Below are 16,746 nucleotides of genomic sequence, written 5' to 3'. Positions count from 1 at the left end.
ATAGTGCAGATAGAACAGCAGGTCAGAAGCTAGGAATTCTGTGGAGAGTATCTCATGTCCTGAAAAGGAACAAGTCTGTGAACAGAAGTACTCTATTTGCTCGGTTGAGTGCAGTTGCAACAATGCACAAGCAGCTAAACACTATCTAGGACAAAGCAGCCTGCTTCACTGGCACTCAATTCACCAGTTTTAACATTCATTTCCTCCACCATTGATATAGAATGGCTGAAGTACATACTGTTTACAGGATGCACAGCAGAAATTCACCTAGGTTCTTTGACAGCACCTTTACCATCTGGAAGGACAATGGCAGATGCATAGGAATGCCATGTAATGTAAATTTCCCCCCAAACAACACACCATTCTGACTTTGAACAATATCTCCATTTCTGCCGAGTTAAATCCTCAACTCCCTTCCTAACAACAAGCGGGCCTATCAATTCCTAATGGACAACAACTGTTCAAGAAAGCATTCCACTACCGTTTCCTGCAGGCAAATATACATGGATAATATATTAGCCATCAAATACCACCTCCCTTAAATGAATGAAATAAAGGGTAAATATAAATATTTCAGCTGTGAGTATAATCTGTCTCCACCAGTCTCAGTCTGTACCTTCCAGGATCTAACAACTTGCTGCCTTGAAAAGTTCCTCTTTTTGCCTCCAGTTTTTTGCCAATTTCCTTTAATCAACATCTTTTGGCTTTTGATCCTTCTGCCAATTTCTCCGCCTATTCTGTTCTGACTGCTCACTATTTTGAGCATCTATATGGGACATCCTCTCAAATTTTCCCTTTTCTACCATACCAGCTTCACTAATCTATCCATATATCCATCTACCCACAAGATTCTGTGGACCATTATACACCATAATAGCATAACTGTATGTTACCACAATGCATAAATGTAAGGCCTGGCTTATTGTTGCTAAGCAAATGACGGTGCCTGCAACAGGATTGTTTCTTAAATTTTAACGTCAGGTACAATTACAACATAAAGACTCCTTGTGGCTATGTGAGATTATGATTAGCCATAATCTAATAAATGATATTCATTAGGGGAAGCATGGTGGCTCAGTGGTTAACACTGCTGCCTCACCACGCCAGGGTCCCAGGTTCGTTTCCAGCCTCGGGCTACTGTCCATATGGATTTTGCATATTCTCCTTGTGTCTGCATGGGTTTCTTCCGGGTGCTCCCGTTTCCTCCCACAGTCCAAAGATGTGCAGGTCAGGTGAATTGCCCATGCTAAATTGCCTATAGTGTTAGGTGCATTAGTCAGGGGGAAGTGGGTCTGTGTGGGTTACTCTTCGGAGGGTCGGTCTGGACTGGTTGGGCCGAAGGGCCTGTTTCAACGCTGTTGGGAATGTAATCTAATCATATAACAGATTTGGGAGGCTGAATGACCCATTTTTGCCTCTACCAATAAAAGTTACACAGTAGCATGCAATTTCTTTGCTCTGTTTTTATAGATCAACTAGAACGATATCTCAATTATGAGGCCTAAATTAGCCTTTAGGTAAAGGGAGGATAGAGATTTAAATAAAGGTTTATATTTCCTGCAATCTAGGGTTGAGGAATAATTTGATTCACGACTTCAAAATATTAACGTGAACTGATAATGTAAAGGGAGGGGGGAAGCTTTTTCTCTTAGCTATGGGAGTTAACAACTTTGGACAGCCAAGCAAAGCCCAAAAGATAGAAAACCTGTCAACAGATAAAATGTGGTAGAACTGAGAATATTCTTCTACACATGGAAGTTAGTTTCAACTTCATTGTTAACTTTAAGCCCGAGAATGCTGGAATTTTGTTATCCAAAGGTATAGGGACAAAGTCAGATGTATGGATTTAGGTTATAGATCAATCATGATTTTATTCAATAGAAGAACAAGCTCAATGTGCTAAAAATGCCCTACTCCTTTTGCTGTGAAAGTAGGCTTCTATGTCATGCATTGTATTGGGAGAAGTGAGATAATAGATTGGATGGAAAGAGGTTAGAGTATTTTAGTAAATCCTACCGACACCAAGCCTTTTCCTCCACGTGTAATGCCTTCTTTAATTCCACTTGGCTGTCTGTTCATGGCCTCCCTACGCCTTTGCTGGTATTCTTCATCCATTGTTATAGCAGCTACACCTTTTGCCATTGCACCAGTTATTCTAGAAGCAGCACCTGCAATACCACCTGCAAGAATAATTTATAATTACTAAAATGATGTATAACGTTTCTTCAATTTACTCAATTTGTATTCATTATAACAAGTTACAAATGTGAAGAAATTTAAGGTCAAATGATTAATCTGTAAGATTTATAAACAATGTAAATTTAAGGAATTGATTTGGCTGTTATATCATCAAATCACAAGACTCAATTTTAGAATTCAAGATTTTTTGTAAAGTCATTAAATTAGCAAAAAATTACCAATTATTCTTTATAATGTTTTGTATAAATTGTGTTACAACAGGAGGAGAAGGAGTAAAATCCCTCTTTTCCCCACTTCCATGTTTTACTGTATTTTCTTTCTCTAATTCAGTGAATTCAATCATAGATTCTCTCCAATTTGTTTTTTCTTACATGAATTTTCACTGTACACAGTAATTCAAATTTTTCTGTAGATTGATATTAATTTATTTGCAAATTTAATTTCAATAACCTTCAGGCAAAATCACCCAATAAAGACTGTTAATCTCGGCTTGCATTAATCTATGTAGTCATCACTCTTCAATTTAAGTTTAAAACTCAGAGTCCAGCAGTTTTAAATTGTGACCTTGAGATCAATGGAAGACTTTTCAGATGGTAATGGTGATTGTAATGAACTAACTGCATGCATAATAATTTCAAATGTTATTACAAATGCAGATATTTGTTTTTTATTAAGATTTTTTTAGAAGTATTTATCTACTGCTCTGTGGGGAGCAAATAACAGACAGTGGTGTTCGCTTGCATGTCCTGCTCTTATTCTTTTTTTAAAAAAAGCTAACTTTCACAAAGGATACTATTTTATTTCTAAATTATCGTTAACCAAATTACTACCACAGGGACTTTTACAGTCACAGAGAAGTACAAACTGTAACTAACCACAACCATAGCAATAATACCATTGAAGGAAAAACTGAAAATAAAAAAAGTATCCCTTGTCACCATAGTAGTGCTTTTTCAGCTGACCAATGAAGGAGGTCATACCAGTCTCAGCCAGCCTGGAACTCAGATAGCGACCTGGATCAATGTACAGCTTTTCAAGAAAAAGGTTAATGATATCCTGTGCTCCAGAACGGTCAGTGCCATTAGCTACCTCAGTCTAGGAATGGGCAAAGGCAAGTCAGCCCTTGGAGACCTGTTCTGTTCCTAAGTGATCACAGCTGATTTATCCTGGACTCAACTCTATTTTTCTGCCTGTCCCCCTCAGCCCTTTATTCTGCTTTTCACACAAAACATATCTATTTCTTTCTTGAAACTGTTGATTGATTCTGCCTGGACTGCACTCTAGCGCAGTGAATTCCACAGATTTACAACTTTCCAAGATAAGTAGCTTCTCCTCATCTCAGTTCTGAACCTGTCTCCTCTCACTCTATATCTATGATCTCTTGTTCGAGACTGTTCGGGAATTTTGGAATATCATAACCAACACATCCACTATCTCAATTGCCACCTCTCTTAATATCCAAGGATGCAGCTCACCAGGCCCCAGGAATCTATCTCCCTTAATCCCATGAGTTAACTTCATACCTTCTCCATAGTTATAATAATTCCACCAAGATACTCTGTAGCAAATGCAGATTTTAGGAAGAAATTATCTTCCATTGTGAAAAAGAGACAAAATATTGCTTTGATGCCTCTGCCATTTTACTTTCTCATTACTACCTCACCATTTTCATCCTCTAAAGGGCCAACACTTACGTTCACTATTCTCTTCCTTTTTATATACTTATAGAAGCTTTTGGTATCATTACTTATGTTCCCTGCTAGATTCCTTTCACAGTTTCGTATCATTACTTAGGTTCCCCGCTGGTTTCCTTTGGTAGTTCATCTTAGTTATTTTCATTTTTTTTAGGAAACTTTTGCAGACATTTAAAATTTGCCCAATCCTCCAGAGTGCCGCTAACGTTTGCAGTGTGATATGTATTTAATATCTCCCTAAGCATTTGCCACTGATCTTCAACTGTCTTGCACTTTAATATTTTTGCCCAGTCCATTAGGGCCAGCTGCTTCCTCAGGCCTGTATAAGTGCCTATGCCCAATACTAAAACTCTTGTATGTGAACTGCCAGAGGAAGTGATGGTGGCTGGTACAATTGCAACATTTAAGATGGGTATATGAATAGGAAGGGTTTGGAGGGATATGAGCCGGGTGCTGGCAGGTGGGACTAGATTGGGTTGGGATATCTGGTCGGCATGGATGGATTGGACCGAAGGGTCTGTTTCCATGCTGTACATCTCTACGACTCTGTCTTCAGTTTTTCAATCCGAATTTAAAACTTATAATGATTCCTTCCAAGGGGATCCTGAACTAAAAGACCATTTATTAATTCTTCCTCATTACATAATACCAAATCAAAAGTAGCCAGTTCTCTGGTTGGCTCCCAAGACATGTTGCTCAAAGAAACAATCCCTCATAAATTCTATTAGCCTTTCCACAAGGCTACCCTTTCCAAGTTGACTAATCCAGTCAATGTTAAAATCACCCATAATTACAGTTGTGCCCTTCTCACAAGCCCTCATTATGTCTTGGTTCATACTATGCTTTACTTTGGAAGTACGGTTTGGAGGCCTTTAACTTACTCCTACCATGGGGTTTCTTTCTTCTCTTGCTTTTTACTTCCACCCAGACTGATTAAATATTTTGGTCCCTACTATCAATACCATTTCATAATACAGCCTTGATGTCATCTTTAACCAAGAAATGAACTCCACTTCTTGCTCCTTGTCTATCCATTCAGAATACTGATTACCCTTGGTCATTAAACTCTTAAATGTGATCCTCCTGTAACCATGTTTCAGTAATCTCCACCAGGTCACACCCATTTTTCTCTAACTACGCCATCAGCTCATCAACTTTATTCCAAATACTGTGTGCACAAGGTTTTTAAATAAGTTCTATTGATTTGTCTTTCTTTTTGAATATTTTCTTGTGCGTCACGCTTTCCATCCTTACTTATCAATTCCCGATTACACTGAGCCTTATTGCTATCATTTATTCGACTCACATTTGGATTTTTTTATGATTCCTTCCCTCAGCATGGTTGTTAGACTGGCCCTATCTGTTTATCCTACTACCTCCTGTTCACATTGTGACCTGCTACTTTGGTTCCTATACCATGCCTTATTAGTTTAAATAAATCCACCTGAGTTGCATTAGCAAACCTCCTCACCAGGATGTTGGTGCCCCTCCAGTTCAGATGCAACCTGTACTTTATGTACAGGTCCCACCTGCCTTGGAAGAGATTCCAATGATCCAAAAGTTTGAAACGCTCTCCCTGCAGGACCTCACTACTCTTCCTGTCCATGTCATTGGTATCAATTGTTATCACGATCACTGGCTATTCAGCCTCCTCTTCACTATGTGCTGACCATGCTAAGAGACATCCTTAATGCTGGCACCAGGAAAGAAAGACGCTCGAGACTCATTTGCAGCCACAGAAATGCCTGTCGGTGCCTCTATCTAGTCCCCGACTACCATTGCTTGCCTACACTGCTCTACAACAGAACCAGTCATGGGGCCACTGTTCTGGTTACTGGTGTTATCATTCCCTGTCTCAAACCAACAATCCTATTGCAAAATGTAAAATTATCTCTTTCCGTCCTCACTTCTTTCCACATTTAGTTACGGAACCTTTAGCTATCTAGGCCTTAAGCTCTGAAATTTCCTCTGTAAACCCCTCCTCCTCCTTTATCATGGTCTTTACAGCAAATCTCCTTGTCCAAGCTTTTAGTTACTCTTCTAATAACTCCTTCCTCAGCCTGTTTTAATTTTTACCTGACTGCACTGGCACAAAAGTAACCCAGGATATTTTTCCATGTTTAGCATAAAATTGCAGATAACCGTATAAAACTGTGCAGTCCGAGAGGCTGCCACTCAATGTTCCGAAGGACCTCTCTGTTTATTTCCATTTTGACCCCTATTGTCTTTAAGTTTTTATTTTTCAAATTTTTACACGTTCTCTTTTGAAACCTATTTGTATTTTGCTTCCTACTTGTCCTGGGGAAGTCTCTCCTTGTCAGAGCATCTCTCATGTAGAAAGTTTACCAAAACTAAAATCTTTGTGCACTCCCTTACTGACTCATAGACCAATTTTTACTGATTTGCTTCATCAGCATTTATCAATTCTGAACTTTCCAACAGACCTAACCACTCCATGATGTTGACATGCTTCCTAAAATATTCTCAATGACGATGCAATATTGTAAATTTGGCCTACCAATGTTTTCTACTGGATAAACACTTAAATCAAATTAGAATTTGAAACAAAAATCACTAATTTCCATATGAATCAGGTTAAAATTTTCTGCAAAGTAAAAGCATGAATGATTTCTGCTCTTCTATCTGCAGTGAAAATAATTTGGTAATTCTTCAAAAATCTTTATTCCAATTCATCAATGCCACAAAAGGAGTTTAATGGAGGTAGAATTCAGAGTTCTGAGACCTACCAGATAAATGGGATGAAAACTTTGTTCCAGATGGAAGAAAGTATCAGGTCAATGTGGTATCATGACTAAAGGATTGTTATATAATTTCAAATACTATACAACTAGGAAATGCAGTAAAACTGAAAGATTGTCTTATAATATAAAGAATTTAAAAATTTGGCCTAAACTTATAACTAGCAAACTAACATTTTCAAAATTAACCTTTTACATATAATCAATTTTCTTTCAAGAAGTGGAAATACATACCTACAGCACCTCCTACCAATGCCTTTACACCCAAGGCCATTCCTTCCATGAACTCCTCAGGTCCCTGAATTGCTCCCTGAGGAAAAAGAACAAAATTACTTAAAATCTAACTTTGTTTGCTCGAGTTTTCATTAAAATTATCTGAGGTTATTGATACTAACTATTGTTATGGAATAAATCAGAGAATAACTTCCAATATCTACATGTGGCAGTTAAACGTGAAGTCAAGTAGTTAGTGTACAAGTTATTTTTCTCTTCAATAAGCTTTGGTATGTTGGGACTGTTACAAAGCGGAGGTCGGCACTCTTCTGATAATTAAAACTGAAACACCCAGAGAAGATTGCCTTGATAAAGGAGTGTGACAAGGGCTATGACTTACCTCTCAAACTCCAATCTGTTATAAAGTAGTGGTTAAATAAAATGAAATCCTTTCACCCACTCGATAATTAACAAATAACAATGTATTTATTCAACTCTAACAGTAAACAACTTAACAGAATTACTATCAAACCTGACGATTTTCCCCTAAATACTAATTATTCCCTAACTGAACAGATTCTACCAGAATGAATGCTGTACAAGCCCCACTTGTATAAACCCAGTTATTAAGTAAAACTTAACCTCTCTAAGATTGCAGTCTGTTTTCTCTGCTTTATCTCTAATCTTCCTTTTGTTGATCTCACAATACAAACACCTTTCTTTATCAAATTTTTCGGTGAGGATTTTGAACTGGAAGTACTGTGGTGCCTTTGATGGGTCTTTTCAGAAAGCTTAAAGATTTCTTTGAGAGTTTGATATTTACTCTTCAGATGACAATTGGCTCGCTCCACGATTTTCAAACAAAAACCCATCTGAAATATTCCTGATGATGCCGCAAATTCTTACAGCATGATTGGTTTCAGCCTGTTAACATCATCAGTTTTTATGTTCAATTGGCTTTGATTGGCTGTGTGTTTGGTTTTAATTAATTGGTCAAATTTGACTTGTCATCAAAACAGTAGCAACCTCAGATATCCATTAACAAAGCCAACTGTTACATGTTTCCATTTTAGAACAGTCTGTCTTCCACAGCTGCTCAGACTCCCTTCTCAGCTGAACTCTAAGATTAAAGAGCACTTATTCTCTCAAACAGCCATACTCTGTTTTTTTAATTCCCTATCATTCTACTCAGCTTCATAACAGAACCTTGCCAAGAGACACCGCACTAAAACAAATTAAGAGGAAGATATTATGGTACTTAGCCACAAATACCCACTGAACAAGCAGAAAAAAAAGTCACTGCTTGTGCATTCAGGTGAATTTTAAACTGTATGATAAACCTTAATTATGATGAAATGAAGCAACCTACCTGGCACTGAAAATGTGCTGTATTGAGAGGAGTCTCATTTCTCTAGAGCCCATTTTTTAACACTCACTTTGTTTATTTTCAGTTCATGTTTTTAAGTTGAATTAGATATTATAACTCAGATTTTCAGCTTCTCAGTAAGGATTCTTCACAACAGGGAAACGTCATTCCAACCTATGGCACCTAGGTATTATTCTTTATCATATTTGCAAGTAAGGCGAAAGACATATTTTGCTCAGTTATTGACTTGAATGTCAGCAATTACAGTTGACAGATGATTGCACGTTACTAGAATCAAGTCACAATTTTAATTGGAAATAAAATCTTAATTAATTGCATGTTGTTGGAAAATACTACTTCCAATTTTTAATCAAGGCAAAACATACTGGATGTAGGCCAAGAGATTCTTAGTGGGAAAGAAATTTGAAAGACAAGTCAAGCTTGGCTGTTCTTAAAAGTATTTATAGGTGATTGTTCTATTACTCACCATGGAGAGATTAAGAATGAGAACAGAACAGTAGGGAAGTCAGTTTCCAAGCAGAAGTAAAAAATTTTCAAAAGGAATACAGATGGATTAAGAGGATGGACAAAAGAAAATGGTGGATGGAGTTTAATGTTGATAAATGTGAACTTACACATGTTGACGGGAAGAATAGAGAAAATAGATTATTTAAATGGAGTCTTAATGGTATATATACTGTGATCTGGGTGCCCTAATATGTGAATCACAAAAAGTTAGCATGCCGGTACAGCAAGGGATTAGGAAGATAAGTGGGAAGCTGTTTATTACAAGGAGAGTGGAATACAAATATAAACATGGGCAAGTTTCACTCCAATTTTATGAACAACACTGTATCTGGAATACAGCACATAAGTTTGGTCATCTTCAAAAAGGAAGATATGTTAGAAGCAAATAGGCAAAGTTCAAAACTCATTCCTGGGAAGAAGGGTTTAACATATGAAGGAAAGTTGAATTGGTTGAGTCGATACCGAATGGGAAGATGCATTGCCTTGCAAGGGCAACTGGAATGAGGGAGCACATTTTATTTAAAAGACCTCCCCTTTAAAAATGGACAAGATAGCAGCCCTCTTTCTTCCTCCCCACACAGCAGTTTAATAACACTCCTCAAACTCCTTTCAAGACCGCAATACTGTCCCCACTCAACGCCCTAGCATACAAGGGCACGTGAATGCATTGGGACTCTCATCCTGACCTGGATGCCAATTATATCTGCCCTATTCCTCACAATTTTGTGTCCACAGAATAGTTACAATGTGTAGTAATAGAGTCATACAGCATAGAAACAGGCCCTTCAGACAACCATGTCTATGCTAACCGACAAATATCAACTAATCCCATTTACTCCTATAAGAATGTTGTGAAACTTGGAAGGGGTTCAGAAAAGATTTACAAGGATATTGCCAGGGTTGGAGGGTTTCAGATATAGGGAAAGGCTAAACAGACTGTTTTCCCTAGAACGTCAGAGGCTGAGAGGTGATCTTATAGAGGTTTATAAAATCATGAGGGGCATGGATAGGGTAGACATACAAGGTCTTTTGCTAGGGTGGGGGAATCCAGAAGTAGAGCACATAGGTTTAGGGTGAGAGAGGAAAGATTTAAAAGGGACCCAAGGGGCAACTTTTTTACACAGAGGATGCAAGCGAATGGAATGAGCTGCCAGAGGAAGTGGTGGACACTGGTACAATTACAACATTTAAAAGGCATATGAATAAGAAGGCTTTAAAAGGATATGGGCCAAGTGCTGGCAAATGGGACTAGATTACCTTAGGATATCTGGTCGGTATAGACGAAGTGTCTGTCTCCAGGCTATACATCTCTATGACTCTACTGGCATTTGATCTACAGTCTTCTATGCTTCAGCAATTTTAGGTATTCATCGGAATGCTTCTTAAATATTGCAGGAGTACCTGCCTCCACCGCCTTTCTGGCACTCTCTGGGTGATTTTTCTTTCTCTCAGATCTCCTGTAAACTCCTTGATTCTCATCTTAAATTTATGTTGTTTGGCCTTAGACACATCTTCCATGGGAAAAAAAAGATTCTCATGATCTACTTTGTCTGCACCTCTCAATTTTGTATACCTCAATCAGATCCCCCTTTGGATGCCTCTACTCCAAGCAAAACACACCCAGCCTATCTAGCCTCTCCTCATTACTGAGACGTTTCATCGCAGGTAACATTCCCATGAATCTCCTCTATGACATTTCCTTGCAGTCCCTTACTTCCAATAGTAAGGTGACCAGAACTGCACACAGTATTCCACCTCTGACCTAGCCAATATTTTATAGAAGTTTCAACAAGATAGTTTCAACTTGCTCCTGTAACATCACAAACCACATCAACTTGCACTTACTGGGATTAAATTTCATGTACCATTGCTCTAATTTACCAGCTGATCAATATCAGACTGTATCTTGAGACCATCCTCCTTACTATCAACAACACTCCCAATTTTTGTGTCATCTACAAACTTACTAATTTTACTTTCTACATTCTCATCCAATCCTTGATGAATGCGACAAATAGCCAGGGTCCCAACACTAATCCCTGCGGTACACTGCTACTCACAGGCTTCCAATTACAAAATCCACAATCACCCCTACGTACTATGTGCAAGTCAATTTGGATCCAGTTTGTCAATTTGCCTTGGAATCCCAAAGCTTTTACAGTTTGGACCAGGCTTCCACGTGGGAACTTGTCAAAGACACTGTTGGTCTGTACCGTTCCAAATCACTTTCATAAAATGAAAACTTTTCCCATTTTGTTTTTATTGCTGCTTTTGCACTACCTCAAATCTGCAACCTCTGGTTCTTAATCCTTCCACTAATAGAAGCAATTTTTCCCAGCTACTCATCCAAACCCAGTACTTTGAACACTGTTATGGACTAGACCAGACCATTCAAAACATTCTTAAGCAGGCAGCCCAGACTGTAACTTTGCTATTTGTTTCAGTAAGTGTACTGTCAAAATTACCTGGAGTAAGTTAGCTCGGCTGACGACCAGGTTTTAAAACAGACAAAAATGTATTCACAAAATTACAGAATGAAACACAAAGAACAGAATATAAAATACCCACAGAACTCAGTCTATCCACACTAGACTTAATTATGTTGTTCTGAAAATATATGCAACAGTCCCAATAAACAAACCCCTTAAACCCAGAGCAAAAATGAAACAAAGGCCCACAGGTCAAAGTTAGAAGGGCAGAAGGAGAGAAAGTCAAGCAGCTTGTTTCCACAGAGCCCACTGCTGAACTGACTCAAACAGAACTTCAGCTTTCAGGACTGACCACTCCCCTCTCAGTATACAGATTACTTCCAAAACATGAAAGCCGTGGCCTAAAGTTTCACCTGTTTACATAGAAACAAAAGGCCTCCCAGTAAACCTTTTCATCTCTGTACCAAACAAACCATTTCAGAGCCTGGACTATTTTACGACCCCTCTAAAAAAAAATCAAGGACACAGCATCCTTGAGAAAAGAACAGCTTTTAGAAAAAAATACTAGCTTTGTGATACCTCCCCCCCCTTAAAAAAATGAATCATCAATATCCAAAGATGGCTTCATTTTTAAAATCTTCAAAAAAATTGGTTAGTACTCTAAAACATACATATACACTAGACTGACTGTACACACGCAAACATGCACACCCACATTCATATTCAGGCTGTAGTACACCCACCACCGAACATCTCCGTATCTCATTTGAGTCTCGACAACGCATCGGCAATCACATTTTCGTGACCTGCCAACGCACAATTGTCACATTGAGCGGCTGCAACAACAAGCTCCATCTAAACAGTCTGGCATTTTTGTCCTTAAATTTCTCCACAAATGTCAATGGGTACAATTGTCTCAGATGCACTGCTGGTAATATCGACACTGAAATGTTGTACTGCCAACACCATGCTCAAAGTCTATTTCTCAACCGGTGAATATCTCTGTTGACGAATATTGAACATCCTGGAAAAATATCTGATGGGTCTTTCTATCTTTGTCATCCTCCTGCAGGAGTTCCGCACTGATACCCATATCACTGGCATTGATAGATGTCCTGAAAGACTTCGCGTAATCAGGTGTGGTGAATACTGTGGCAGTGTTTAATACAGTTATTAGGCTGTCAAATGCCTTTTGCCAGTCTGCTGTCCACTGAAACCTCTTGCCCTTTTTTAACAATTCATTGAACGGCACTGCCATGCTGCTAAAATTCAGCGCAAACTTTCAGTAAATTCCACTCAATCCCAGGAACTGTAGTACTGCTCTTTTCATCGACGGTGTGGGAAATTCCCCAATTACTTTTGTTTTTGCATCCCATGGGGCCATTTGACAGTGTCCAATGACATGGCCCAGGAAGGTGACTTGGGCTTTGGCAAATTCACTTTTAGCTAGGTTTACCACCAACCTTGCCTTCTGAAGTCGATCAAATAAATCTGATAGATTGTGTGAATGTTCCTTCCACAAGTGACTAAAAATCACCAAGTCATCGATATACACCACACAGCTGGGTAATCCGGTAATGACCGTTATTAGTCAGTCTCTGAAATGTGGCTGAGCGTTACTCATACCAAATGGCATGATATAGTTCATTTGGCGTTACGAAAGCCAAAACTGCCTTTGGTCTTTCTGACAAAGGTACCTGCCAGTAGCCTCTGAGCAAGTCCAACCTGGAAATGTAAGTTGTTTGTCCCACCTTTTCAACATAGTCCTCCAATGGCGGAATTGGATATGTATCAGTGTTTGTAATGGCATTGACTTTGCAATAGTCCACACATATAACTGCTGGGTACCATCTGGCTTTGGTACCATGACAATGGGTGAGCTCCAGTCACTGTAACTCACGATTATGCCATCTTGGAGCACATGTTCTGTCTCCTTCTGAACCTGTGCCAACTTTGGAGGGTTATGCTTATAAGGATGTTGCTTAATCGGAACAGCAGCTCCTATGTCTACATCATGCACAAGTAGGTCAGTACTTTCCAGTTTATTTCCACGTAGCTTCCCATGTGATAGTAACAACCCTTTCAGGTCATTTCGATTTTCTTGTGGAAGATAACTCAATAATTTATCCCAAGTTTTTACAACTTGCTCACGGTCCAATTTGACTTGAGGAATGTCCAATTCAGAATCCTCTGATCTTGGTTTTTCCCTCTGTGTGTAATCATTAACACCTTCTCCTCTTGCTGTCCTTCCCTGTCAAAATACACGTTGAGCACATTCACATGACACACTCTGAGATTTCTTCCTGTCTGGAGTCCTTATCAAGTAGTTCACCTCACTCAACTTCCTCTTGATTTGATAAGGGCCACAAAACCTTGCTAGGGAAGTAACGCCTATACCTCATCCTCAATGGCAAAATTGCGAACTTTTGATTTCTTATCTGTTTTTTGTTTCATTGTATGCTGTGTTACTTTTAAATGCCATCTAGCCAACTCCCCAGCTCTATTTAGTCATTCGCTAAATTTGACACATAGTCCAAATAGGGAGAGGGTCTCTGAATTCTGACTTATTAATTTCTCCTTAATTAATTTTAATGGTCCTCTTACATCATCATCAAACATTAATTCAAATGGACAGAATATAGTCAATTTACTTGGTGCATCGCTGATCGCAAGAAGCACAAACAGAACTCCCTTATCCCAATCATCTGGATAGTCCCAACTATAAGCCCTCAACATGGTCTTTAATGTTTAATGCCACCTTTCTTGCGCTCCCTGCAATTCTGGATGGTCCACAATAGACTTGAATTGTTTTATTCCCAAGCTATCCAAACCTCCTTGAATAGTTTGGATGTGAAATCTGACCCTTGGATGTGACTGTATCTCTATGGGTAGTCTGTATCTAATAAAAAAATTCAAGTAATTTTTCTATAGCCCTTTTAGCTGTGATATTGCATAATGGGACTCCCTCAAGAAATCTAGTTAATACATCCATTATTCCTACTTTTTGTTTGAAGTAGGGGACCTACACAATCAATCATGATTCTCGTGAAAGGTTCTTCAAATGTTGGAATAGATAGTAAAAGTGCAGGTTTTATTACTGCCTGTGGTTTTCCAATTAGTAGACATATATGATACAGCTGGCAAAATTCAACTACATCCCTGGGTAGTCCAGGCCAGTAAAAAATGTCTTTGTATTTTAACCTGTATTCCGAAATAATCTCCAAGTGGTAGCTCATGCGCCACTCGCAGCACCTCCTTTCTATACTCTACTGGCAAAACAATCTGATGAACTTCTGCCCATTTCTCACCTGCTTAAATGTGTGATGGTCTCCATTTCCTCATTAAGACACCATTTTGTGAAGTAATAACACACAGGAATGCAATCACTCTCTCTCTCTGTGCGCCTTTTGATACAACTGCTTTAAATTCTCATCTTTCTGCTGTAACTCAATAAGTTTAGCAGAGCTAAAGATACTTGCATGTTTACCTATTTGCTCCTGTTCTGTCCCACTTATCTGATCAAAAACAGTCTCTGATATTGCTATTTCAGCTTCCTTATCTGTGCCTTTTGATCTCTCCTGCTTCAGCTTGTGACTGCGATCTTGTTAAGACACAATCTGGAAAGATTCCTGGATAAATATCTTGCATTGCTTCAGTTGCCTGCATCTCCGCTGGCTTTTCGATCAAAGTAGGCAGCAAGCCTACCGGTGAGTCAGCTACATCATTTGCAAGGAAAATTTGTATTCCTGGAGTGGAGAGTTTGTCCAGTACTCCCACCACAAATTCTCCACTCTATTCTGGTCACTCTAGCCTCACTTTACATAATTGAGCACATTTTGTCCCACCATGAATTCCTGTTACCAGTACCTTTTCTGACAATAGTCCCTCAGGAGTACATCTCTTCATCCTTCCACCACATAGACTGAGAGGATCCTGTGTTCCTTAACATTGTAAGCTCTTTACTTGCTACTCCTAGCCTATGTGAATAAACTTTACCCTTCCATGTATTTTTTTAAGCAGATCTGGCACTTCCTCCTGAATTAGCCTCTGATCAGCTTGTGCACTCTGGTGCAACATTATAGCTTCACTGTGCTTTCTGTTACTATGCCAACAAAACTTTCCAGCTTGTCCTGTGTTCTTACATCTGGCTTTCTCCTCACCCACCAACACTGTGTCTTCATGTGGCCCATTTTATTACAATGAAAACACCGGAGCTTTTTCCTTTCCTTGTCTCCTTCAAGGGTTTCCTTTTTACCCTGTGGTAAGGTATCCTTATGATCTTCACTGAGATCTACCTTTCCCTTTACACGTGAGGATTTCTCTTTGCCCCAGTTTTGATCCTTCATGGACTGAAATTGATTCTGAAAGCCAAACTGGTGTTTTATGGACCAGCTCATAATCACCAGCCACTTCAGCTGCTAACCCTGCCATTTTAACTCTGCTCCTCTACATAAGTTCACACTGCTTCAGGCAGTTAAGTTTTGAATTCCTTCAAAATAATTACCTCTGTTCGGGAATATGGGTTTGCTCTATTTTTAAAGCTCTTATGCACCTATCAAAGTTACTTTGTTCGATCTTTTCAAAGTCAGTATAGGTTTGACCAGGGTTCTTTCTTCGATACCTAAAATGTTGTTACAGGCTTCTGGTACAAGCTCGAATGCACTAAAGATGACTTTTTTCACATCCTCATACTCCTCTGATAGTGATGTGAAGACCTCACTACCACCACCTACAAGTTTTGTTTGGATCAACAAAACCCACATGGTCACAGGCCACTGCATTTGTTTAGCCACTTTTTCAAATGAGATGAAAAAGACTACCTATATTTGATGAGAAGGATATGGAAATGCTTGAACGTACTTAAACAGTTTCTCATCAGGCTTTCGCCCACCATAGGTTTGCTCATCCACACTCTCTTCCTCACTAGACTTGCCTTCAGCCTTCATCTTCATTCTTTTATGCTGACTTTCCTGTCTAAGTATCAGCACTTGAAGTTCAAACTCTCTCTTTTCTTTCTCTTCTGCTAAAGCCATTCGTTCTTTTTCTTTCTCTACTCATTATAACTGTTTCATTTCTGCTGCCCTTTCCTTATCTGTTGCCTCGAACACAAGCTGCTTCATTCGCAACTGAATCCTTGTGCTCTCTATAGATTCTGATGGTGTTCCCAGCAAGTTTAAATGCTGAGCTACTGCTGTAATTATCTCTCCTTTCTTCACAGGAGGAGACAGCTCCAACCCCAGGTTGTCTGCTAATTCTTGCAGCCTGGTCTTATTCACCTTGGTGACTGAATGATCCATTGCTATCCCAAGTTTTGTCTACCCAACCAAAACAAATATAGTCGCGCCTTGACTTACGAAGTTAATCTGTTCCAGGACCCGGTTCGCGAACCATAAAGTTCCTGAACTGAATCAACTTTTGCCATTGTTTGGATAGCGTAAGAATCCTTGGACAGCTGTTCACAGCACACGCCAAAGACGAACTGAACGGGATCATGTGGGGCCCGAGAGCTTTTGCGTTCAAAAGGTGCGTAGCAAAGCAGAACAATGAAACCACGTGGT

At 39.1% G+C, this 16,746-nt stretch overlaps 1 protein-coding gene across 3 annotated transcripts in view; it reads right to left on the bottom strand.

Annotated features, from left to right (window-relative positions):
- Positions 1 to 16,746, bottom strand: part of vps13a (vacuolar protein sorting 13 homolog A) — a 410,927-nt gene that overhangs the window by 55,927 nt on the left and 338,254 nt on the right. For all 3 annotated transcript variants that reach the window (XM_060837965.1, XM_060837981.1, XM_060837974.1), the window contains exons 64-65: positions 6,887 to 6,962; positions 2,017 to 2,180 (exon numbers count right to left, since the gene is read on the bottom strand). In XM_060837965.1, the coding sequence (XP_060693948.1) occupies positions 2,017 to 2,180; positions 6,887 to 6,962 (240 nt within the window). The remainder of the gene's footprint in view (positions 1 to 2,016; positions 2,181 to 6,886; positions 6,963 to 16,746) is intronic.

The sequence above is a fragment of the Hemiscyllium ocellatum genome, chromosome 2 (assembly GCF_020745735.1).
Source record: "Hemiscyllium ocellatum isolate sHemOce1 chromosome 2, sHemOce1.pat.X.cur, whole genome shotgun sequence".
Taxonomy (NCBI): Eukaryota; Metazoa; Chordata; class Chondrichthyes; order Orectolobiformes; family Hemiscylliidae; genus Hemiscyllium; species Hemiscyllium ocellatum.
This window is presented reverse-complemented; position numbering and strand designations above follow the sequence as displayed.